This window comes from Podarcis pityusensis (assembly GCF_964106645.2).
Source record: "Podarcis pityusensis genome assembly, chromosome: 16".
NCBI lineage: Eukaryota > Metazoa > Chordata > Lepidosauria > Squamata > Lacertidae > Podarcis > Podarcis pityusensis.
In genome coordinates this window covers 22,480,426-22,502,950 of record NC_138041.1, presented here as the reverse complement: position 1 = coordinate 22,502,950, position 22,525 = coordinate 22,480,426, and the positions used below count along the sequence as shown (strand labels likewise).

Here is a 22,525-nt window from a genome sequence, read left to right as displayed (position 1 = left end):
CTGTGATGATAATCCATGTGTCAGATGGAAATTCTTGTTTCTTTCCTCTTGGCTTCACTGATTTCTGGTTAATAATGATTCCCCCCAACCCTCCTTTTAGTGCTAGAGTCTGCTTGTCATGCAGCTCATTCCTCACATTACATAAGCCCTGAGTACAAAAAGCTTTGATGGCTGAGAGAGAACTCATGGCAAGATTCCTGGAGCTATTTCACCTCAATTTAGCATTTAAGTGATCTACAGGCACTACCGTTTAAATAATGGTACCCAAATGCCCTTTGCCATGATGCACAAGGAATGTGTTTCTGTGCAGAGGCAGAACTTAGTATGCCTATCTGTGTATAATACTGCTACCACTAGTACTGCTTCTACTACTACCGTATTTTTCGCTCTATAGGACACACTTTTCCCCCTCCAAAAATGAAGGGGAAATGTGTGTGCGTCCTATGGAGTGAATGCAGGCTTTTGCTGAAGTGTGCACCGACCCCTCTCGCTCTCCAGGATTCAGGAAGCTATCCGCAAGCCCTCGGAGCGCGGCGGGAGTTCCCGCTGGGCTCCGAAGGCTTGCGGATAGCAGCAAGCTCCAGGAGCGAAGGCGAGGTTGCTCACAACCTTGCCGCCGCTCCCGGACTCGTTCTGGGGGCTGGGGTCGGGGGAAGCTCGGGTTTCCCCCGCCCCAGGCCCGCGGCTAAAAATGAAGCCAAGACAGCTAGCAGGATAAAAAACTTTTTCTTTACCCCCCCCCCCTAAAATCTAGGTGCGCCCTATGGTCTGGTGCGCCCTATAGAGCGAAAAATATGGTACTTTTTATTATTAGACATTTTTATCCCACTCTTCAGCCAATAAAGGTTCCCAGAGCAGCTTACAAATAATCAGTGGGAAGACATGTTCTCACAATCTAAGAATTCATGACACAAGAGGAAAACAAGTTAGGGAGGGAAGAGGAAAAAAGCAGGCTCAGGCCCCAGTTATTAGTTACAGATATTTTGCAACGGGAAGAGTAATGGGAAATAAAATTGGCAGAGGAGGCAAAAGTTTCTGGTTTTCAGTTGAGCCAATGTACAGAGTCCGATCTCTCCCTCTCCTGCTGAGCTCTCTGCCTACAGGAGCACTGTGTTTGTGGAGGCTGGGCTGGCTGCTATTGTGCGTTTGTGACTTTGTTTGCAGAACCTGGCACAGCCATTTATTTATATGGGTGGGTAGGAGTAAAAGAAAACATTTTTGGCAGCATGATTGAAGGGAGAGGGGGACCCCAGAGCCTGAGGATGGCCAGGTTTTGCTGCTTCTCAACCTTCCCATAATTTGGCCCCTTTATGTTTGTTTTATCCCTCCCGCTCTCTCTTTGTCCTTCCTGTTAACAGCGTTCCTTCTTTCCTTCCTGCTGCAGGATGACATGCAGAGGGTCATTGACCAGCAGCTGATGGACAAACATCCAAAGGAGTGGAGCCAGCCCACCTATTCCTTCTCCAGCGGTCACGGGGCAAAGCGGCGCACTAGACCCTCCCCCTTGCTGAGGCCAGAGCAGCAGGGGTCAGAGCCCAGCGGGGCAGAAGGGAACCGCCTCTTTTCTTTTTTCAAGAAAAATTAATTGGACAAGAGCAACCACTCTCAATTCCTTTTTTTCTTTCTTCCCTTTTCCTTTTTTTATTTTTATTTTTTGAGATGAAGGATGCTGGAGAGAGATTCAGCAAGCCCAGCTTGTGATGGATGACGGTCTCCAATTCCGGTCACAGAAGAAGCCGCCAAAAAAAGAAAATGAAAAAAAAGGGGGGCAAGGAGTCCCGTCCCCCAACCCTTAAGAACACTGCACTAATCTTGCAGGCTGCGTGGTCTGAACTCAATGTTTACATGCGTCATAGTCCAATCGCCGGTCTTCTGCGCGATAGCAATTGAAAAGGACACTCTTTGATACCTTAAAGCAACATGATAAGAAAACACACAACCTTCAGGGTCTCTTGTTAGGTCCACTCTGTTTCTGCTGTGAGTAATCCAGATGTCTTAAAAGTCATTCTCTTCTGCAAAAGAGGAAACTTTAAAGGACCAGTTGAGATGTAGGAGCCAAGGAAGGGGGCTGGGGGGGCGGACGGGGAAGAGAGAGAAAGGGGGAAATACCCATGCATTTTATTTGCCGAGTTTCCATTCTTTTCACCAGACCAGAGGGCACCAGGTTGGCAAAGGCAGGTCATCCTTATCTGTCCATTTCTCAAAAGTGAGAGAGAGAGCAGTCGTGGCTCCTGGTTTGGGCAGAGCCAGACAGAACTCAACAGATGGAGGAGTGTTTGTGCTCTGTCCTGGTCTCTCTCAGGGTGGGTGACTAAGCAAGAATGTAAGCACACTGAAGGCAGTTCAGCTTCCACGTCAGCTCTGTTTCCCTGCTCTCCTTTCCCAGAGGTTGTGGCTGCAAGGAAATGGGCAAGTCTCTAGCCAGCTGGAAGTTGCAAGTATGCTGCAGCAAGAGTCTAAGAGGGGCAGCTGCTCCTGTGCCTAAACAAGCACCATACCCAATAAGCAGAAGTATCCCTGGACAAATCCTGCTGTCTCTGCTTGTGAGAACCAGAGCCCAGGTTTTTGCAAATTCTTGGGATTCACAGTATCCCCCCCACCTACCCTCCCAAGTTTGTCCTTCAGCAAAATGAGATCGCTTGCTGTCTTCTAAACCTTGGGCCAGGACTGGCTACGTGGTGCCATCCAGATCTTGTTGGACTACAGTTCCCAATATCATGAACCTTTGGCCATGCTGGCAGGGGCTGATGGGAGTTCAACAAGATCTGGAGGGCACCATGCTGGCAAGGGCAAATGGCAAGTGCCACCCTGCCCTGCTACTGATGGAGGAACAGTGCCAGCCTCACTGCCAATTTTGGGAGAGATCTTGCATGTAATCCTGAAATCCGCACCAATGCCTGTGCTGCTTCTCTGCTGGCAGTGGTCTGCCCACAGGGGTGCTGCCTTGGGGGCTTTTGCTGCCTGGGGCAGTGGCCTCACCCCACCAGCCCTGATGTTGGCTATCCCTGCCTAGGTGCTAAACCCCACCACCCCTTGCTGCTATTGTGAGGTTAAATTGGGAGTGAGGCTCATGGAAGAATAGAAATGACAGGAGCGTGGCATTTTCACAAAGGGTAGGCTCTACTGCTAAGATGCGGGAGCTGTTGAGACTTCAGCCTGATCCTCACTGACTCCCAACCAGCATGGTCAATGGTCAGGGATACTAGGAGTTGTGTTGCCGCTGACAGATTGAGGGTCACAGGTTCCTCACCCCAGCATAGGTTAAGCCAGATTCCATCTTTTCTTGGCATGGCATTTTTCTAGGCTAGGGGTAGCCAACATGATGCCCTGTGGGTGCTGTTGGACACCCAACGTCTTGACTATTGGGCCTGTTGAGAAACCATCAACAGGTGCAGGGCAGCACATTTAGCTATTCCTCTTCGACTTGGAGGAAGGTTTGTGGGAGCTCCAATCTAGAAGTGGCAGAGCTGAGATGCAGGTGGACTCTATGAGAACAAATCCTTTTCCAACCATAGACAGTAGATGGTGTATGAATGCCCAGTCTGCTGTTATATCTTCTCTTGGCCCTCCAAAAACAGGAACCCAACTCTTGCACCTGCTGCAGATGCCCTTCACAGCTGGAGCAGCCACAGAAATAAACTTGTCCCATATAGATTTAGACTGAGTGCACACTATACATTTGAAGCACATTTCCCCCTTAAAATTCTGGGCACTAAAGTTTGCTAAGAGTTGCTGGGAATTGTAACTCTGTAAGGGATAAACTACAGGGCCCAGAATTATTTAAGGGAAAGAATGTATTTTAAAGATACAGTGTGTTACTGTTTTAATCTGGTAACTGGCTGTTAGAGCAGAATGCTTGCAAGGGAAAGACAATTGCTTCTGAAAAGGATGGGGAACCTGTAGTCTACTGGCTGCTGTTTAACTACAGTTCCCATCATGCCCCTAACTATGTCGGCTGGGGTTGATGGGCATGGCAGTCCAACAACATTTGGAGGACCATGGGACAGATAGTGCTGGTTTATGTAGAAAGGAATCCCTGCGCTGTGAGTTCTATTACACCAGGGGTGGGGAACCTGTTGTTACTGGAATCCCATCTGCCCCCAGCCAGCCTGGCCAATGGTCAGGGGATGATAGGAGTTGTAGTTCAGCAATATCTAGAGTGCCCATAGGTTCCTGATCCCTGCTTTACACCAGTCTGGAACAGAACCCGAGTGGCAACATTCATAAAGGTATTCTGGTTAAAATAGTGTGTAACAGAACCTGTTACCTATATTCATACACTGGTTTGGCAGACAGCATCCTTGAGCACTGTGGGTCTTCCTTTTGAGTAAAAACATGCATAGGGTGAAGCTGAAATCTTATGGGGGGGGGAGCAGCATCTTTCCTAAAATGTGATATACCATATTTTGCCGCCTTCTCCTGCAAGGCTAGCTACTGCCCATTGCATTGTGGGATAGTGAACGGAAAGCAATAAAGAGAGAGCAGGGAGGGCTGGTCTCCCTCCCCCACCTTGAGAAACCTGACAGCCACACTTGTAGACTTGTTTCCAGGAGTTGCCAGTCCCCCACCCACGCTCTCTGTTGAGCATTGCCATCTGTCATAACAGTACAGCTCCCCCCCCCCCCCCCGGCCACATCATATTGTGATATTATTGAACTACACAGCCAGGGGTGATGGAGCTTCGTGACAGCAGTGGGGAGCTCCATTAATTTGGGAGGAGAAGCGGGTGGCTGTAGAGCAATTGCAAGGAGCCATACTGCCCGCTTTATCTCCCCCCCTCCCCGCATTAGCTGAGAATCCTCACTAGGGGCATCAGTCGTGGTATCACTACCTAAAGATCAGACCAGACAAAACATTGCACAGATTCAGTCAGTTAATTCTTGCACCTAAAAGTACACCATGGTATATTTTGGAACAGGAAAGGGAAAACTCTGTCCCGTGTCCAGTTCCACCACCACCACCCCATTCTGGGGACTGCAACTCCCATCAGCCTCAGCCTATATGATCCAGCTGGAGTCCAACTACAGCCCAAGGGCTGCAGTCGTCCCCCCTGTTTTAGCGCCTGACATGCGTTTTGCCTGTAAGCAAGAGGCTAACTGATAATGCAAGAGGGGCACTTGTAGAGCCTCTGGCTCCCTCCATCATTGATCACTGCCAAGTAGCTAACCTTTCCTTAGGAGGAGCAAAGAAAGCTACAGTAAAACAGTGGCAGGAGAGAGATGGCCCACAGCTCCTGCTTTCCCTGTGTTTGGCTATCTGGGATCCTTTTCAGCTTTCTCTGGCTGTGGGTTGGGTAGGCTCAGCATTGTCAAGAAGTAAGCAGAGCTAGCAAGCCCCATGGGTACACTTCACATGGGAGGTGCAATGGGCCACCAAGTCTATTGCCTATAGCAAAAAAAAGAAAGTAATGGGGGGGGGGCCCACATCAGGATCCAGAGAGGCCCAGTTCCACATGGCAAAACTAATCCTCATTTTTACCATTTGGAGGAGGGCAAGAGAGATTGTGTGGCTGTCTGTAATAAAATAAATCCTGGCACATCAAAAACTTGCTGTCCAGGAAAGAAGGCAACTCTAGAACATTTCTCCAAGTTTTAGTTTATGTGCAATTAAGAAGAAAAATGAGGAGCATTCAGTCGCTCAATTCCCCATTATAGAACCTGAAGTAATATAGGCCAGGAAGTGAGCAGTACACAGCCTTTTTAAGAACAGCAGAAGAACCTTCTTGCCGGATCAGGCCCATCTATTCCAGTATCCTGTTCTCACGGGGGCCAACCAGTCCTTTTCACACACTATTTGATCTAGGCTGTAAGCCAGAGCTGGGGCAAGCCTGCAGTCCTTCAGACGTTTCTGGACTCTCAGTGCCCATCATCCGTCACCCACTGGCCATGTTGGTGGGGCTAATGGGAACTGGAGTCCTAACAACAGCTGGAGATCCAGAGGTTGTCCAGCCCATCATAAGGGAACTAGGAACCTACTAGCAATGAGCATTCCCCACAGACCATGGCAGGTTCTGGGGATAGTTCGCACCTCCAGAGACCCTCGGATCTGGATCTGTCAGCGTTCCCCACTTCAGCAGCTCAAACCGCTTACCCAAAAGTAAAGCGAGATGTGCCTGGGAGCTGCATCAATAGGCTTCCCCCACCCTGCCTAAAGCCCTTGGAAACCAAGCACACAGCAGGGATGAACAGACAGAATGTATCTATAGAGGTATATGTACATATTACACAGTGCAGTAATTTTTGTATGTAGCAGTAATGTAAATAAATGTACTTTTTATATAAATATATATAAGATATTCTATAAAGGCATATTTTAGTAGAAAACGCCGCTCTACTGCTTCTTTTGTAAATAGTTCTCGTCAGAATAAAATGGGTCCTTTCTATGGGTACTGTCTTTCTATGGGTACTGTGAATTGCTCACTGCTGTAGGGAGGGGAGGGGAGAAGCTGTACCCTGCAAACATTGCTAGACTCTAACTCCCATCAGTCTTGACCACTGGTCATGTTGGCTGAGGCTGATGGGAGTTGGAGTCCAGCAACATTGTGGGGGGACGGGGGACGGGACACCTTATTTGGGAGTTCCAACAGGGAAAAGCACTCCCTGGCTGCATTTAAGCCAGTCCTGGAGAACTGCTTGGCGTACTGACATTGTTGGACTCCAACGCCCATCAGCCTCCAGCCAGCATAGCCAGTGGCCAGGCATGATGGGAGTTGGGAGTCTAGCAACATCTGGAGGCCCACTGGTTTCCCTGTCCCCGACTTCAAACGGTGGTAGCATGTTAAAAATAATAATTAGTGGCGTTCATTTAGTGCTCTTTGTACAAATATATGCCAGTTGTTCACAATGCAAATAACATAATTGAAATACTACAGGTTAAAAACAAAAGCACTTCTCAACAGCTCCAAAACCATTCAGACAGAATGAATGATCCAATTGGGCTATTCAAAAAAACACCTTCATTTTCCACTGGATTTCTATTTAAAGCACCTAGGAGAATAAAAATGTCCTAACCTAGTACCTGACAGTGATGCTGACACTCAGGGCGGTTTACTTAAACGTTCAGCTTGTAGACTCCATCCCAGATCTGTCTCTTTGGCTTTCATTTTCCTAGAGATGAGGAGCAGCCATTGCTTTTTATCCAAAAATCTTAAGTGTATAACCACATTTTTGTACTCTACCCTCTTGCCCCCTGCTTCGTGCAACATCTTGTCCAATGAAGAGTTCTAGACAACTCAGAAACCTGCCACATTTAGGGCATTTTGATTGGCCCCAATAAAGGTGGTGGGCCCAACAAGTCTCTCCCTTCCGCCTTGTGAAGAAATATAATCTAGCAGATCCCTTTCCAAAAGAGGCTACATACAAGACATTAGCATACAGTACATTTTCCTGACGGGCATATGGAGCCTAACTGGGAAGGTGGGGGGGAGAGAGTCAAAGAAGCCAGAGAAGAAATGTGCACACCTGGTATTGGGGGAGAAGCAAAAGACAGGAGCCTTGAAGGAAGATTTGGCAGCTTGGCACCTTTATTTTTAGTTTTTTAAAATTATTTAAAAAGCATAATTAGAAAGTTTCAATATACAGAAATAGTCCTAGCAAACCAGTTAGACATTCCACCGCTTGACATCAGCACCGCTAAAAACGCAGCTCTCCCCACCCCCACCCCATTTAATACTCCACAGGCACCACCCACTAGCACTGTCCACCAAGTAAATCTACCACCGTGAAGCCTCCTTTAACGACTGGAGCTTATGCAGCAGCACTGAGCAAAGACAAGAACCGGGAGAGGTGCTGCTAACGGCATCCTTGGGAAAAGCATCCCATGCTTCAACATCGGAAACCGGGACTGTTGCATTGGCAAAGCTCACACCCACGCCCCCCCCTTTCACAAAAGACCACTGCAATATGAGAGCCATCCCCCCTCCCTGTCACACAATGAGGATCCACCGTTGCTTCAGCCCGTGAGTTCCAAACCAAGACACCAGCACGTTCCACCATTTTCTACGGGCCTCTTAACGCTAGCCATTCCTTCCCAATTGGTTTGCTCAGCTCACATTCTCAATTCTGGAATTAGTGAGAAGTTAACTTACAAGAGACGCACAGAGCAGACAGCTGTGGAAGATGGGCAGCTGGGATGGATGTTGTCTTTGAGAACAATTTCACCGGCCGAAACCTGTCACATTCGCCGCTTGCGTGGGAAAAGCCTGCAGAGTCAGACTACTTGCAATGCGATTGCACGAGGGCTTTGTACAACCATAATTGTTGATTTTTGTTATTCAAGGCAAGCAAAATAATAAGGGTTTTCAACTTAGCCCTTCTTGCATAATTCAATGTCCAAAGGGTCAGTGACGCTGGAGAGCATCCTATCAATTTCATATTCAGGGGGAGGAAGGAATCATTTTGGTAGAAAAACATGTGCTCTCCTATAGCCTGAGCCATCTTAATATGCTAGGTGAGCTCATTTTTAAACAATGAGGAGGTAAGCCTCTGGTTATTTCCCTCCTAAAGCCCACCAGAGCCATTAAAAAAAGAACAGGGGGGGGGGGAATCCTTTTACTTTCAGCATAACCAGATCAGAAATCCAGTCAAAACTGCACAAACCACAGCAAGAAGCCCCATCCAATACCTAAGAGACCACCTCTGGTCTGATAAAGGACACAGAAAATAGCCTGTTGACACCTGTTGGGTGCAAGCACCATTTGGAAGAGCCAGATACCCCTTCAGCTCTTAATTTGTGGGAGAAGGGAACAAAGCAAGAGCCACAGAGAATGTTGGCAGCCAGAAATGCACTTTTGAAAAATGCACATCGTGTAACTGTGTGCAGAATGATGAGGGCAGGTGTGAGGAATAGTTTTTGACAGATTTACACTTTGGTAGCTCTTAAGGATGTTATGGGAGAGAGATTCCACTGGGGTGGGGATAATACTAGTTTTAAGTCTCACATCTAATTGCCAAAGATTTCATTTTAACTGGCCAGAGAAGTTAAATTGGGATGGGGGTGGGGGAAGCCTCTCTCACCCCCTGCCAGGGAGTGTGGAGAAGAAAGAGAGCACAGCTATTCCAAGAAGTGACAAAGCTCCAGCAACATTGGCTATTCTGGAGTCTGGGGGAAAAGGAATCTCAGAAGGTTGCCCACACAGCCTGAAAAAGTAGCTAAGGCCTCCATCCTAGCCTGAAGGTTAACAAAGGCTGAAGAGGAATGAATGCCAACAAGGGGCAGCTTCACTTAAGGACATTGTACTGTACTTTTTGGAGGGAGAGAAAAAATGGTGAACTCTGAAGAAGTCATGATTGGTCGATAATTAAGAAGGCAGAAGCGACAACGAGGGAGGCGCAGCTGGTTAAAGCACAATATACATTATGTACAAAACTCTTGAGATCAAAAGTCCACTTGGTAGGCAAAGTCATTTTTGTCTACAAGATGTTCTTGGGGAGGGGGGAATAAGGTAGGAAAGAGGGGGCAGAATCACCTCCATCCAATACCTCCTTGGCACTATTGTGGTAAGGTGCCTCCTGACCGGAAAAAAACGTGGAGAGAACTCATTTAAATAACGGCACAAACTGAGGGGTGTGCGGGGGGCAGGGAAGAGTCCTCCCGTGGCCTAGCCCAGTGGAATCGCCGCCTGCATCTGGCTGGAAGGGCTGAGCTGTCTGAGGGTGCAGTCTCTGCCGCAAAAGAAAAGGGCATTAGCAACACCGGGCCTTCTTCCGTTTACTGTTCTTTGTTAGCTTCACCACATCGTTCTGTTGCTGCTGCTGCTGCTTTGCTAGGTTGTCTTTTTTGGCTCGCAGAACCAACTCTGTGATGCAGTTGAACATCTGAAAAAGAAAAATGCAAGATGAGAGTGGAGAACGCTGAACAACAATAAGCAACACGCCGGAAAGCAGACCAGCAGCAGTCTCTGGCTACACCAGAAGTGGCCAGTTCTAGAATCAGGGGCACTGAAGACATTATGTTAGCTGGCCACTAACTAGAGTTAAGAGCTTGGATAATGGGATCACATGTTCCATCCCGAGCTCCTCACCGCTCTTGCCCCTCTTGTTCAGAATGGCAGCTGAACAATGTTGTCCCTGCTTAACACAAACTGAGGGGTGCTATTGAACAAGCTTTAAGAACAGGGATGCAGAAGCTCCAGATGTTGGCAGATTCCCATCAGCCCCAGCACCAGGCCAATGGTCAAGGGAGACAAGGGGAGGTGTAGTCCAACACCACTGGAAGGCCACGGGTTCCCTATCCCTGCTTTAAAAGAGCTGCGAGGGGCAAGTGACGTGGTTCTGGATAAAAGCCTTAAGGATACTAAATGGGGAGGGGACCAGAATAAGTGGTAACTTTTGAACCACAACTCCCATCAGCCCCCAAGGTAAGGAAAGCAAATATGTGGCCTTTCACATGCTGTAGGGCTGCAACTCCCATCCCCCTGACCATCGGCCCCGCTGGTTATGCCAAAGGACTCTCTTCACCAGCCTCCAGAAGCAAGTCTATTGCTTTCTACTTCCTACATATCAGGCACTCTGCAGAGAAAGGGATGGTTTCTTCACAACCATGTCAACGCCTTCCTTGGTATGTAGCCTAGAACAGTCAAAGGATCAGCAATGTGCTCATCAGAAGCAACATGTCCCCTGTGGGATTAAATGTAAGGCCCCCCCCCCCATCTTTTCCTTGGTTATCACTTACTTCTTCCACATTAATGTTCTCTTTGGCGCTGGTCTCAAACAGTTGGATCCCCATCTGCCCAGCAAATTTATAGGCGTCTTCCGTCTCCACCACTTTCCGTTCTGGGTCATCGTTCTTATTACCAACTGCAAGTACCAAGAAGTCATATTTAGCATTTATACAGCTCTTCAAGGTGATCAAACCCTTCACATTCTCAGTAATTTGGACAACAGCCTTATGAGGTAGAGCCATGTGATGATGCCCACGTTGTAGGTTGGGGTGGGGGATAGACAGAGGCCGAGAGTCAGAATCTTGCTTGCATAAGACCACCTGAAAAGCTCATGGCTGAAGTGAGACATCAACTGGGACTTAAACTGAGAAATTTAAGCTGGTTCACAGCTCAATCTGCCACTAGGATTCTTTAGCTACCATGGGAAAGTGCAGTCCTATGAATCAGCCATCAGCTGGCCACAGTAACATGACTCAAAGGCTGCTCAAACCAGGCAGCTTACCTAATATCCGGCACACATCGTCGCAATTCTGGTTTATTTCATGCAACCACCGCTTGACGTTCACGAAGGACTCAGCGCTCGTAACATCATAAACCACAATAACCCCATGTGTCCCTCTGTAGTACCTGAGGAGAGAAAGAGGTGTGTTAAGGCATGTGTCTGTGACACTTTGAGATGCTTCACATGCTTGCTTATCAGGGGAGTGGCGAGGGGAGAGAAACACCAGTATACCTGAAGCAAGCAATATGGCTGTGAAGGGCTTGGGGCTGCCCTTAACTGCTTGGACTGGGCAAATAGAAACTGTGATAGAAACAGAAGGGCAAAACTGGAGCTTTTGAAGTGGGGAGAGGGGAACCACACAAACAGACAATGATAGGCTGCCTGGGCTTCAGCACTGTGGGGGAAGCACATGATGCAGGAAGTGGAAGCAAGATTCTGTGGGATGCAGTGTTGGCAGAGATGGTTCAGAATCTCAGATTACCATGGAGAAGACTCTGTGAGCCATGGACAACTGCTGTCACCATGAGCTTGAAATGGATTAGAAATTCAGGAAAGAGAGATGAACACAAGAGGAAGATGTTACAGAAGGAACAATGTTGGCTGAACCAGTAATGTTACCGGCCAGCAAGCCATACTTGGGTAGGAAGTTTCCGAGCATGATAGGAATCCGACAGCACTGAGACATGCAAGGCCCATGGAAAGATTTGATGGACAGCTTTTTTTGTGGAATGATTGTGGCATTCACAGCTGCTATTTTGTGGGGAAGGGACCACAGTTCAACATTAAGGCTTGGCACGCAGAAGGTCCCAGTTGCAAACCCCAACATGTCCAGGTGGGAAAAAATTCTCTGCCTGTCAGTCAGCATAGACCAGGATGGGGAAACCTTTAGCCCTCCAGATAATGCTGAACCACATATCCTATGAGCCCCAGCCAGCATGGCCAATAGTCAGGGCTGACAGGAACTGCAACCCAACAACATTCGCAGGGTCAAAGGTTCCCCACCCTGGAGGAAGACAATCCACTACCAGATAAACTAATAGTCTCAACTGGTGTGTAAGTCAACCTGATGTGCTAAAAGATGGCTTGTAAGCACCTTTGGGCAGGGACCTGTTTATTTGCTGCCATGAACATTAGAAGGTGTAGTATAAGCAAGAGCAACTTGTAGTAAGGCTGTAGGCCTTAGGCAGCCTTACCACCAAGCAAGTGGCACAATGGGGGACAAGGGTAGGAACAGAAGTCGGCTTTTACATGTTAATAAACTTATTGTGCATTAAACAGCATCTGGACTGGTCACCTGAAGTCACCCTGCACACTCCCTTGGTTCCATTTCAGTAGAATTTACCAGATACAGTCTTAAGAACATCAACTGGACCAGACAACTATGTTTCTTTGTTGTAGCAAATAGAATAACAAAACACAGAACTAGACAATTGTAAATCAGCAAATGTACCGCACAAACCTTCAGTCCCTCTTCAGGGTGCAACACACAGATACATGAGTGCACACAAATCCTGGAACAATACCAACTAAATGCTGCAACCTGAACTCTGCTCATGTGCATTATTTTGGCTGAGCTTGCATGTCACTGGGAGGGGCCAAGTGACGCACAGAGCCCTGAAGCCCCACCCTCTGATCCTGCAATGTCTTGTTCAGCATTTCCTCTGGCTTCTGAGATTTCCCCTTGCTCAACCCGGTCTTTACGCAAAAAGCTGAGATTCTGAGGGAACTGAATACCACACTGGATGGCTTCCCTGTGCAATTCTGGGGAACTTGAGTGCACACACCCAGTCCTGGGCGTCGCCCTTTATTTACCAAGAGGATTAGGGGCAAAGGCATTCAGCAACTTTTCATGTTTGCACCCGACATCTTCTTCTGGGTATTCCACACAGGGTACTGGTTCAATTCCAAAAGAGCCCTAAGTCCAAGTCACAATGTGGTGTGTTTGCGCGTGCGCGCACACACACATGCACACTCACACAATCACACACAGGAAGAGCTCTGCTGACACAGCACCAGTGAGACATGTTGCAGCTGACCCACACTGCCCATTTACCAGATATTCCGCAGTGCCTGGCTGTTTTACCCCCAACACATTTTCCTGTATGAATCTGGCCCACGCAGCACAACCCTCAGAGGATATGCCTCAGGACTTGAAGGAAGTCGGGGGCCAGTTCAAGCAGCATGCTCAAAGCTTGCTGTTCATACTACTTCCTGCAGCAATAAAGAAATGCAAGATAGCAGTTTCCAAACAGGCTTTCATGTAAATTGGGGAGACCCCCACTGCACCTCAAGGTATAACGTCTAGTTAAGACATGCATTTGTCTCATTTCCAAAATATTTGTATTTGAACAATAATTGATTTCCCCTGCAGATACGCTTTATGTAACATGAATTTCATCTGCAAATCTCATTTTATGATCTAAGTAACATGCCAACATTAACCTCTTCCTCTGCCCTGAAAAAACAGCAGACATGGAATCAGCCTAATAAAGCAAAGCTGATTTCCTGCCCTGATTTGCTCCTGTTCTGTGAACAAGCATGCCTCCTGTGTTCTGGGCAGTGCAAAGCCCTTCAGCCAATATTTTTTAAAGCACCCATTGGTTGAAGAAAAGCCACCATCTTGTATACACACTACGCATTAAAGGCTTATCAACACTGCAAACTTATATTGGTTTAATGCCACTAACTGCCATGGTTTACCTCAAAGAATCCTGGGAACTGTAGTTTGCAAAAGGTGCTGGGGATTTTCTGTCAGTGATCCTTATCTGCCTTACACACTTCCCAGGATTCCTTGGGGGGGGGAGGGTAGGACTACTGAACTGGTTCAAGTCATGAGGTGGCAGTACACCCTTCCTTGCTCTATAGTAAACAACCCACTTGAGACAACAGGCAACAGGATTTTAAAGACTAAAAGCTGGCAGGCAAATAATCCCCATTCAAAATACCCACAGAATCTGGACTCAAGTCATCCAAATTACTTCTGTAGGGCACTTCTTCTTCTCAAGCATACGCCTATTTGCAGCTAGCCACACGTTTATTTTTGTGAGCAAGTCCTGCCAGAATGCTATGATGACATCCTCAAGAACAGAACAAGATTTTTTTCTCATTTTCCTACCAGTGCAAAAAGGAACTGGGACCAACAGAAAGACAACCCTCCTACCAAGCTGCGATTCCAGCCTATACTCTTAACATTAGATCATGTAGGGAGGGGTAAGGAACTGGCAACCTTCTAGATCATCGGTTCTCAACATGTGGGTCCCCAGATGTTGTTGCACTACAACTCCCATCATCTCTGACCACTGGTCATGCTGTCTAGGAATTATGGGAGTTGTAGTCCAAAGAATCTGGAGGGCATCACATTGGCTAACCTTGGTCTAACCACCACACAGCACAGCAACATCTCATAGGCCACAGGATAGCCACCTCTGGAGTAGAATCACAGAATCCTCATACCCTTATAATATACCTTTCTGTGGATCTTAACTGTCAAATGCTTTGGAAGACAATCTTGGCAGAAAAGCTAGGTAGTAGCAGCAATAAAAATAAATATTACCGTTATTGTTGTTATAGTACCGTGTGTTTATTAGGCGGCAAGTTCTCATATACTTCCTCTGGTATTGTGGAAAGGCACCTTAGCTAATAATATGCAAACTTATTTAAGCAACTAATTATTAAAAGTCAGGATGAAATCAAGTCCTTGGGTCAATTGACAATCCTACTAAAATAAACTCACGTAGACGTGATGGTCCGGAAGCGCTCCTGTCCAGCAGTATCCCAGATCTGCAGCTTGACCTTTTCTCCATTAATCTCAACTGTTCGGATTTTGAAGTCTACTCCAATTGTGGTGATGTAGCTGCCTGTTGAGGGAAGCAGCACAAACAAGAAGCAGTCAAGCTAATAAGCTCAGTTGTACATACAGAACTTCAACGGCCAACGAAAGGGAGGGCCCTGTTTTCTCACCAGAAAACATTCAAGCTTCAAACCCGGAAGAATGAAAATAAAACTTTCTATTTGCAGAAATAAAAGACTGCAAACCCAAGAGCATGTAACAGGGAGAAGAAAATTGTGTTGAGCTCATGCACTATTTTGAACAGAAACCTTCTCCCTAAAAGACTTTAAATCATGACATTCAGGACTTTTACATATATATGTTTGAAATGTGTTGCAAGTCGCTTGGAGACCTTCAAGTAACAAGCAGCTAAGAAGTCGAGATATTTATTATTATTATTAGTTCTGTGAGTATATATGGGCAAATGAAGGGGTGCATCCTTGCCCCACATGACCTGTTATCCCCAGGATCTAGGGTGATGAGCAAGGGTGACTTGCCACTGGCTTCCCTGCCTTCAAGCCCCTTCTCTTCTCCTTGAGTGTGAATAGAAGCATTCTGGAGCTCCTTGGATGGAAGGCTCCTCTGGAGTTGTTCTGGGCCCAGCTTACCTGAAAAAGTGTTGTCTGCAAAACGTAACAGCAAACTGCTCTTGCCAACACCTGAAAGAGAAAAGAGGGAATGCTCAAGGATGCAAACTGAACCAGAGTAGTGTATTTTATGTTGTATTTCAACCACTTTAGAACACAAAGCATGTAATGCTCTTTTCGTTGGCTACATCTAGCAACAGTAGCTTCACATATCTGGGACTCTTACAGGTAAAGGTAAAGGTACCCCTGACCGTTAGGTCCAGTCGCGGATGACTCTGGGGTTGCGCGCTCATCTCGCTCTATAGGCCGAGGGAGCTGGCGTTTGTCCACAGACATGGCCAGCATGACTAAGTCACTTCTGGCGAACCAGAGCAGCTCATGGAAATGCCGTTTACATTCCCGTCGGAGCGGTATCTATTTATCTCTTAGGTGTCCTCAAATCTGCTTACTAGAGGCAAATGCTTTGGGTTTTCTGGTGAGCAGGTAACACAGATCATCACATACTCTTATTTGGCTACAGTTCGGAGAAGATTAAGAAACAGGAGTCCTTCTTAAGCAGCAGGACAGATTCTACCAATCCCCTACGTCCTATAAGCCTCCAACACAATGAGCAGATCTCATCTCTAACTTTGAGTCCTCTGCAGGTGCCAGATAAGGGAGGGAACTAGGTAGTGTCTATGAATAATGGTTGGCTAAAAAGCCATGGGAAGGGGACACTAGGATATCATTATATGAGCTGGTTCTTAATGACGTTATATGTTGCCAACAAACAAGAAAAAAGTGAAGAACTCAGGACAGAGGCTCAATGAATGATTCATTTTAACTCTTGTAATTAAAGTTTTGTTATATATACTATTTTCTATTTATAAGCTACCTTGGCAAGACTGCAGTCTTGAAGAACAATGCAAAAAAAATTCTAAATGAATAAATGAACAGCATTACTAGGGGTGGGAAGGGACAGGAAGAATAGCTGCTATAGTTCATGCAGGAACCACAAACGAGTCCTTATTATATCATGGAAATCTCTCCATGTTACCTTTTCTGGTTCAGAAGGTTTACCCCTTACAGGATCGATTGCAAAGGATAAACAAGATAAGAAGTGTATAGTTTCTGTGGACTAGGACAAGCAGCATACAGACTCTCACTACCATTTTTTCAAGAGAACTGGTAACATTAATATTGGGATTAAATGGTACACCTTTTGTTTTTACCTAATTGGGATTAAATGGAATTTCTGATACTGGATTACATTTAGCCAGATGATGACCAACCACTGAATACTACCTAACCACTGTACCTGTAATGATTTGGGAAGCCAGTCATACCACCCTTTGCACAAGCCATGAGGGCGGGGGAAGTTTACAATAAAATCAAATAAGATAATAGTACATAAAATCCATAAACAACACAATCCTTCAAACCACCACCATTCATAAAAAATCACTAAACAACAATTACTAATAGCGGCAACAACTAATTCATTTGTCTCATTGAGTCCCCAAATGGTCCGCGAAAAAACGTTATGTCTTAACTAACTGGCAAAGAACTGAGGCCAGATGCACTTCATCGTGGAGGGAGTCTCGCATGCAAGGAGCCACCCCTGAAAAGCCCCTGCAAGCACCGAAGAGAAGCCTCCTGCTTTTCTGTCATCTTTCAATTTTTTGAGTGAGTGCAGAAGCCTGGAAAAAATGAACATGGGCATATGAAGCTGCCTTATCCTGTCAGACCATTAGCTGATCTAGCCCAGAATGGTCTATCCCAACCAGGCCTTTGCCCTTTTAAAATTTGGGGTTTTTGGGGGGGATTATTGGGTTGTTTTTATTTTTATTATGTATTTTGTGGTTTTGTATTTTGATTTTATTCTGTGAACCACCCTGAGACCTCCAGATATAGGGAGGTATATAGGGAGGTATATAAATTCTAATAATAATAATAATAATAATAATAATAATAATAATAGCTGGCAGTGGCTCTCAGAGGTATGTTGTCATCACCCACTGTCTGATCCTTTTGTAACTGGAAATGCCAGATGCTGTTATTATAGCGTTCCAGTGCTTGGCGGGGCAATACAGACAACTGTTTTACGACAGTGTTGCATGGGCTCTGTGCTAAGCTACCATTTGGTAACTGGTCATCTAGAATGCACCAGTTTTTAAGACATCTTAGAGCAGAAAATGGATGAAGAGTAGCTAAACTGTAAACTGCAGAAAGATCTCCCACAGCAGAGCCAAGGGAGCAGATGGAAAACTTGCACAGATTAGTGCCACTTCATACATTATGCATTCCCTACACAGGCAGCATTTTCATGTATGAATTAAACAGCGTGAAGCATTTTACACAGCACATGTCAAGCATTCAAAACCTTTCACGTACATTATCTCAGTAATCCCAACAACTATCTGAGGAGGTAGGCTAGTATTATCTGTATACTGCAGGTGAGGAGTGGGCTGAAATAATATAATCTTGCCTCTAGCCCCCTAGTGAGTTTGTGGTTGAGGTGAGATTGCAAAGGAGCATTTTCTGGCTCATACACAGCTACTATTGCTAATATTAAATCCTCAAAATGTTTTCTAGAGGCATTTATAAACTGTATGCAAAAGAAGAAGAAAAGGGAAGCAGGCTCTGCCCTTGGGTTTACAGTCTAAGTAAGACTAGACACAAAAGGAACGGGGAAATGTAAAACAGCTCTTACAAATGTTAGCTCTGGGAACAGAGAATTGCTTTTAATTAACCAACACCGGAGGTCTCTAAGCTCTCATAGGATGGCCTACAAATCTAAACACCTACATTTCACAGTTGCTTCCTTCCCCATCCCATCAACCAGGTACCTCACATTCACAATGCAAACTGTATGTCGTGCAATCATTAGAGAGAGAATTCTCATAGGCTGTTCCATTTTTATAGAATGTCCTTTCTCTGAAGGACCACCAAACTGAAAATAGTTCAGAGGAAGGGCAACACCTTCCTGGTTTTTAAACTAGTTGTGGTTGAAGGGCTGCTTGCTTGGGAAGCCGGTGCTCAAATCCACATTCAGTTTTGAAACTCACAGAGGAAATAATTCCCTTTCCATCTAACCTGCTCAGCTCAATTATTGTGAGGCCACTACTCTAAGCTCTTTGGGAGGAAGGGCAGGAAACAATCGATATTAAGCCAAATTACATGTAACATCACTGCCAGTACTTGGACCTTGTCACCTGTGCTTGTCCTCCAAACTCTCCACCATTTCAGCATTTAAAATGCAATCTAGCTGGGACAGAGACCTATCCTTTTTGCAAACCACACTCTAAGGTGTCATGTATATGAATGGTGCTCCATGAATAGAAATGACAACGCGTAGGCGATTCTAACCTTTGGGTAAATGTTTGGTGGCCATGGAGATTAGGAGGAAGCATATTTAAAATTTACTTGTTATTTCCAGTTACTCGGTCTCCTCTTATAACATCTATAAGATACTTTTTTTAAAATCTGCAAAATACTTTACAGTCTTTCATTCATTATTATTCCTCACATTCAAATCTACCCTCTCCCTCCAAGAAGCTCAGGGCATAATAAATAACAGTCTCCCCTGCGCCTATTTTATTCTCACCACAAGCCTTGAAAGTATGCTGAGGGTTAAGAGCACAACTGGCTCAAGCTATGCAGTAGACTTCTCACCAGTGGCAAGTGGGGATGAACCCAGTGAAAACCTGTCTTGAACTACACCTGTGTTCAAGTATCCTTGTTTTCACCCATGAGATGTTCGACAACATGCAGACAGCTGGCATGGCATAGCGTCTAAGAGAGTTGTAGCCCAGCAGTTTACTCATACATGCCCCACTGTTTTTGAAGGGTCTTACTCAGAGGAAAGTAATCATAGGATTGAAACCTCATTTACAAATCAGGAAGCTCTTGGTTCAGAATGTATCCTCTACCACAAACACACTAGGTAACCTAAGGCAAGCTGTTTCCTCTCTTTCAGACTTGCAACTTGGAGATACCACTGACTTACCTTTCAAAACTGTTACAAGTATTACAACAAGACCATGCACGAGGTAACCAGAGTCTGTGTGGTGTAGTGGTCCAGGGATAGTCAACAATGTGCCCTTCAAATGTTTTGGTCTACAACTCCTATCATCCTCTACCATTGGATATGCTGTCTTGGGCTGATGGGAGTTGTAGTCCAAAACATCTGGAGGATGCCACATTGGGATTAGACAGTCAAATACAAGAGATATCAGAGCTCCAAGTCTTCATTCACCCGCTAAGTGACATAGGGCAGGTCACTTTGTCTAAGCTACCTCACAAGATTGCTGTGAGAATACAGCAGACAAGAGATAAATATGCATGCCACACTGACCCCCTTGGGGGAAAAGGTGGGATATAAAAATGTAACGTTTATTTATTTACAATACTTATATTCTGCTTCATGGGCCTGAGCAGCTCTCAAAGCAACTTACAAAAGTTTCTCATAAAAATAATCAAGTCTGGTATCAGGAAAAGAAATAGTATGGTTCCCTCTAGGGTGCCAAGATTATTTGAGTAGCATTGCCTGCCCTCATCCTTGGGCTTCCCTAGCATTGTCCTTCAGACCTCTGTTTACTAGGCAGCAGAGCCCACAGAGAGGGGCTGAGGAGTTAGAACAGCCCAAGAAGGAGGCAACTGTTTTAACTGATTCTAATACTGTACTGTATTTTTGTATTGTGATTACCTGCCCTTTGCTTAGAAACAAGCAACATAAAGGAGGAACAGAATAAGCATAATAATAATAATAATAATAATATACCGCTGCTTTACAATACTCTGCTACCTCTCCTTGACATTCCAAACAAGAGCTCCAAGAAATACACACATACATAAATAGAATATTGTTTTGCAGTAGAAATATACATTCATTTCTCTGACATGCCCCCTCCAATCTTCCACAGGCTAGCTCTTCCCATTCCATTTTCTTTATTAATTAATTACGAACATTTATATCCAACTTTTCATCCAAGGAACTCAAGTTGGAGTTTGTACCTTCCCACCCCCCAGCAGTTTATCCTCACAACAACCTTGCAAGGTAGGTCAGGCTGAGAGGTACAGTGACTGACCCAAGGTCACTGATTGAGTCTCACCCTGACTGAACAGGGGATTTGAAACCTGACCACCTCAGGTCCTAGCCCAGCCGTAGCCAACCTGGCACCCTCCAGATGTTGTTGAACTACAACTCCTATCAATCGTGGCCAACTACTGTATTCCTACTATACTAGCTCATTGTTACTTATACTGTGTTCTGTCCCAGGGATGGGAAACTTTGGTTCTCCAGATGTTTTACATCTCCCACCCTTGCTGATCACTGACCTTGCTGGATGGGGTTGATGGGAGCTGTAGTCCAACAGCATTCAGAGTGCTCTAACCACTAGGAAACACTAGCTCTAGAGTCACCCTGCTTCCTCAAAGAAACATGGGTTCCCTTCCCCTCCCTGCACCTTACAAACAAGACTCTTAAAAGCTCCAGGGTACAGATACATACATTAATAAACAGCAAATGAACAGGGGGAAGGGGTAAACAGATATTATTCTTCTCACTTCCCCCACCCCTTGGGGATCAAATCCCTACTCGGCCGCGATGAAGCTCACTGGATGACCTTGGGCCAGGCACGCTCCCTCTCAGGCTAGCCTACCTCAGGGGGTTGTTGTGAAGATAAAGTGGGGAGAAGTTACGCACGCCACCTTGAGTTCCTTGGAGAAAAAAGGCGGTATACAAAATGCAATGCAATAGATAAACCCCCTCTCCCCCTCCCTGACTTCCCCACTCTCCCCAAGGCTGATGCTGCCCCCCCCCCGGCTCTTCCGCCTCACATATCCTCCTCCCCGCTTTTCCTTCCTTCGAGGCTCTTCCGCTCCCCTCCCTCCGCGCGGGCCGGGCCGAACTTCCTACCCTACCTCTCCCCGCCCCGCCCCGCCCCCTCCTCTCCCCCTCCCCCACCCTGCCTCACCGCTGTCGCCGATGATGAGGAGCTTGAAGAGGTGGTCGTAGTCCCGGGCCATGGCCGGCGAGACTGGGGGAGGGGAGGACCGCCGGGCGCCCCTGGTGCCGTCGCGGGAAGGCCGAGTTCTCCTCAGGCGGCGGCGGCAGCGGCAACAGCGGCGCCTCCTCCTCACGAAGCCGACCCAGCAGCCGGAACTGACAGAAGCGGCGGCGGCGGCGGCAAAGCAAGCGACGGCGACACCCGCCCCCTCCCCTCAGTCCGCCGTCTCGCTCTTCCGCACCAGGGCGCATGCGCGCCGCGCCGCCCGGGCAGCTGGAAAAACCGCCAGCTGCTCGAGCGCGGCTCGCGGCGCACGCGCGGCTCCGCCCCCTTTGGCCTGCCCTGCCGCTTCCTTTCTCCTTCCTCCCCTTACCTCGCTCTCATTCGCTTCCTCTGCCCTTGCTCAACATGGCGCCCGGAGCGACCATTCCCGTACTTCTTTCTTGCCCGGCGTATTAATACGCGTGCGCACGGAACGGGAAGCGGGAGGGGGGGGGAGTCACCTAATGTGAAGCGGCAAGGAGAGTGGCTGGGCGCCTTGCGCATGCGCCGCCTGCGGAAGCCTTTGTCATCTCACCTGACAGGTTTCCCTGACAGGGGTAAGAGAGCGTCTTGCCAGGATCTAGTTCACCAAGGCGTAGCTTCTGGAAACTCTGTTAACTGTATTGTGTGCGGAGGGGAGAGTGCCCCTGAGGGTGTGCAAAGTGCCTTCACTTCACCACATCAGTGAGCTTCCAGTCAAGGTGGGATGAACCATTATGACACTGCGCTCCTGAGAACATAAGAAGAGTCTGCTGGATCAGGCCAATGGCTCATCAAGACCAGCATTTCTAAAACAGGTCCTGAAGCCAAAGGCTACATCGGTACCCACATCTTCTAAAGTGGGATCACTATGGGGGCCGGGGTGAGGCAGGGGCACGTCATACACTGACAGCTTCTGCTGACAGTGGCCACATT

General features: G+C 46.8%; 2 protein-coding genes across 8 annotated transcripts in view; one reads left to right on the top strand and one right to left on the bottom strand.

Annotated features, from left to right (window-relative positions):
- The window catches only part of BICDL1 (BICD family like cargo adaptor 1), an 81,061-nt gene extending 72,524 nt beyond the window's left edge, over positions 1 to 8,537 (top strand). For 5 of the 6 annotated variants that reach the window (XM_080986302.1, XM_080986298.1, XM_080986299.1 and 2 more), the window contains one exon: positions 1,385 to 8,537. In XM_080986302.1, the coding sequence (XP_080842428.1) occupies positions 1,385 to 1,585 (201 nt within the window). In that variant the 3' untranslated portion in view covers positions 1,586 to 8,537. The remainder of the gene's footprint in view (positions 1 to 1,384) is intronic. The other variant, XR_013980590.1, reaches the window with a different exon arrangement.
- RAB35 (RAB35, member RAS oncogene family) lies at positions 7,500 to 21,815 on the bottom strand. Of its 2 annotated transcripts, XM_080986514.1 has the most exons (6): positions 21,536 to 21,809; positions 15,600 to 15,650; positions 14,896 to 15,019; positions 11,163 to 11,287; positions 10,672 to 10,796; positions 7,500 to 9,815 (listed from the first exon to the last, which is right to left on the bottom strand). In XM_080986514.1, the coding sequence occupies exons 1-6, from the start codon at positions 21,585 to 21,587 to the stop codon at positions 9,684 to 9,686; spliced, it is 609 nt and encodes a 202-aa protein (XP_080842640.1). In that variant the 5' UTR covers positions 21,588 to 21,809; the 3' UTR covers positions 7,500 to 9,683. The 2 variants fall into 2 exon arrangements, with proteins under 2 accessions (XP_080842640.1, XP_080842641.1); XM_080986515.1 differs by lacking the exon at positions 10,672 to 10,796 and having other exon boundaries at positions 21,536 to 21,815.
- Between the last annotated feature and the right edge of the window lie 710 nt (positions 21,816 to 22,525).

What these genes read in the sequence shown, in the direction of transcription:
- RAB35 (XM_080986514.1), bottom strand. Translation starts at nt 21,587, where the DNA reads ATGGCCCGGGACTACGACCACCTCTTCAAGCTCCTCATCATCGGCGAC. An exon ending in TTCCGGACCATCACGTCTAC is followed by an intron (nt 11,288 to 14,895) that starts GTGAGTTTATTT and finishes TTCTCTCCTCAG; the next exon opens with GTACTACAGAGGGACACATG. An exon ending in CGATGTGTGCCGGATATTAG is followed by an intron (nt 10,797 to 11,162) that starts GTAAGCTGCCTG and finishes TGGTACTTGCAG; the next exon opens with TTGGTAATAAGAACGATGAC.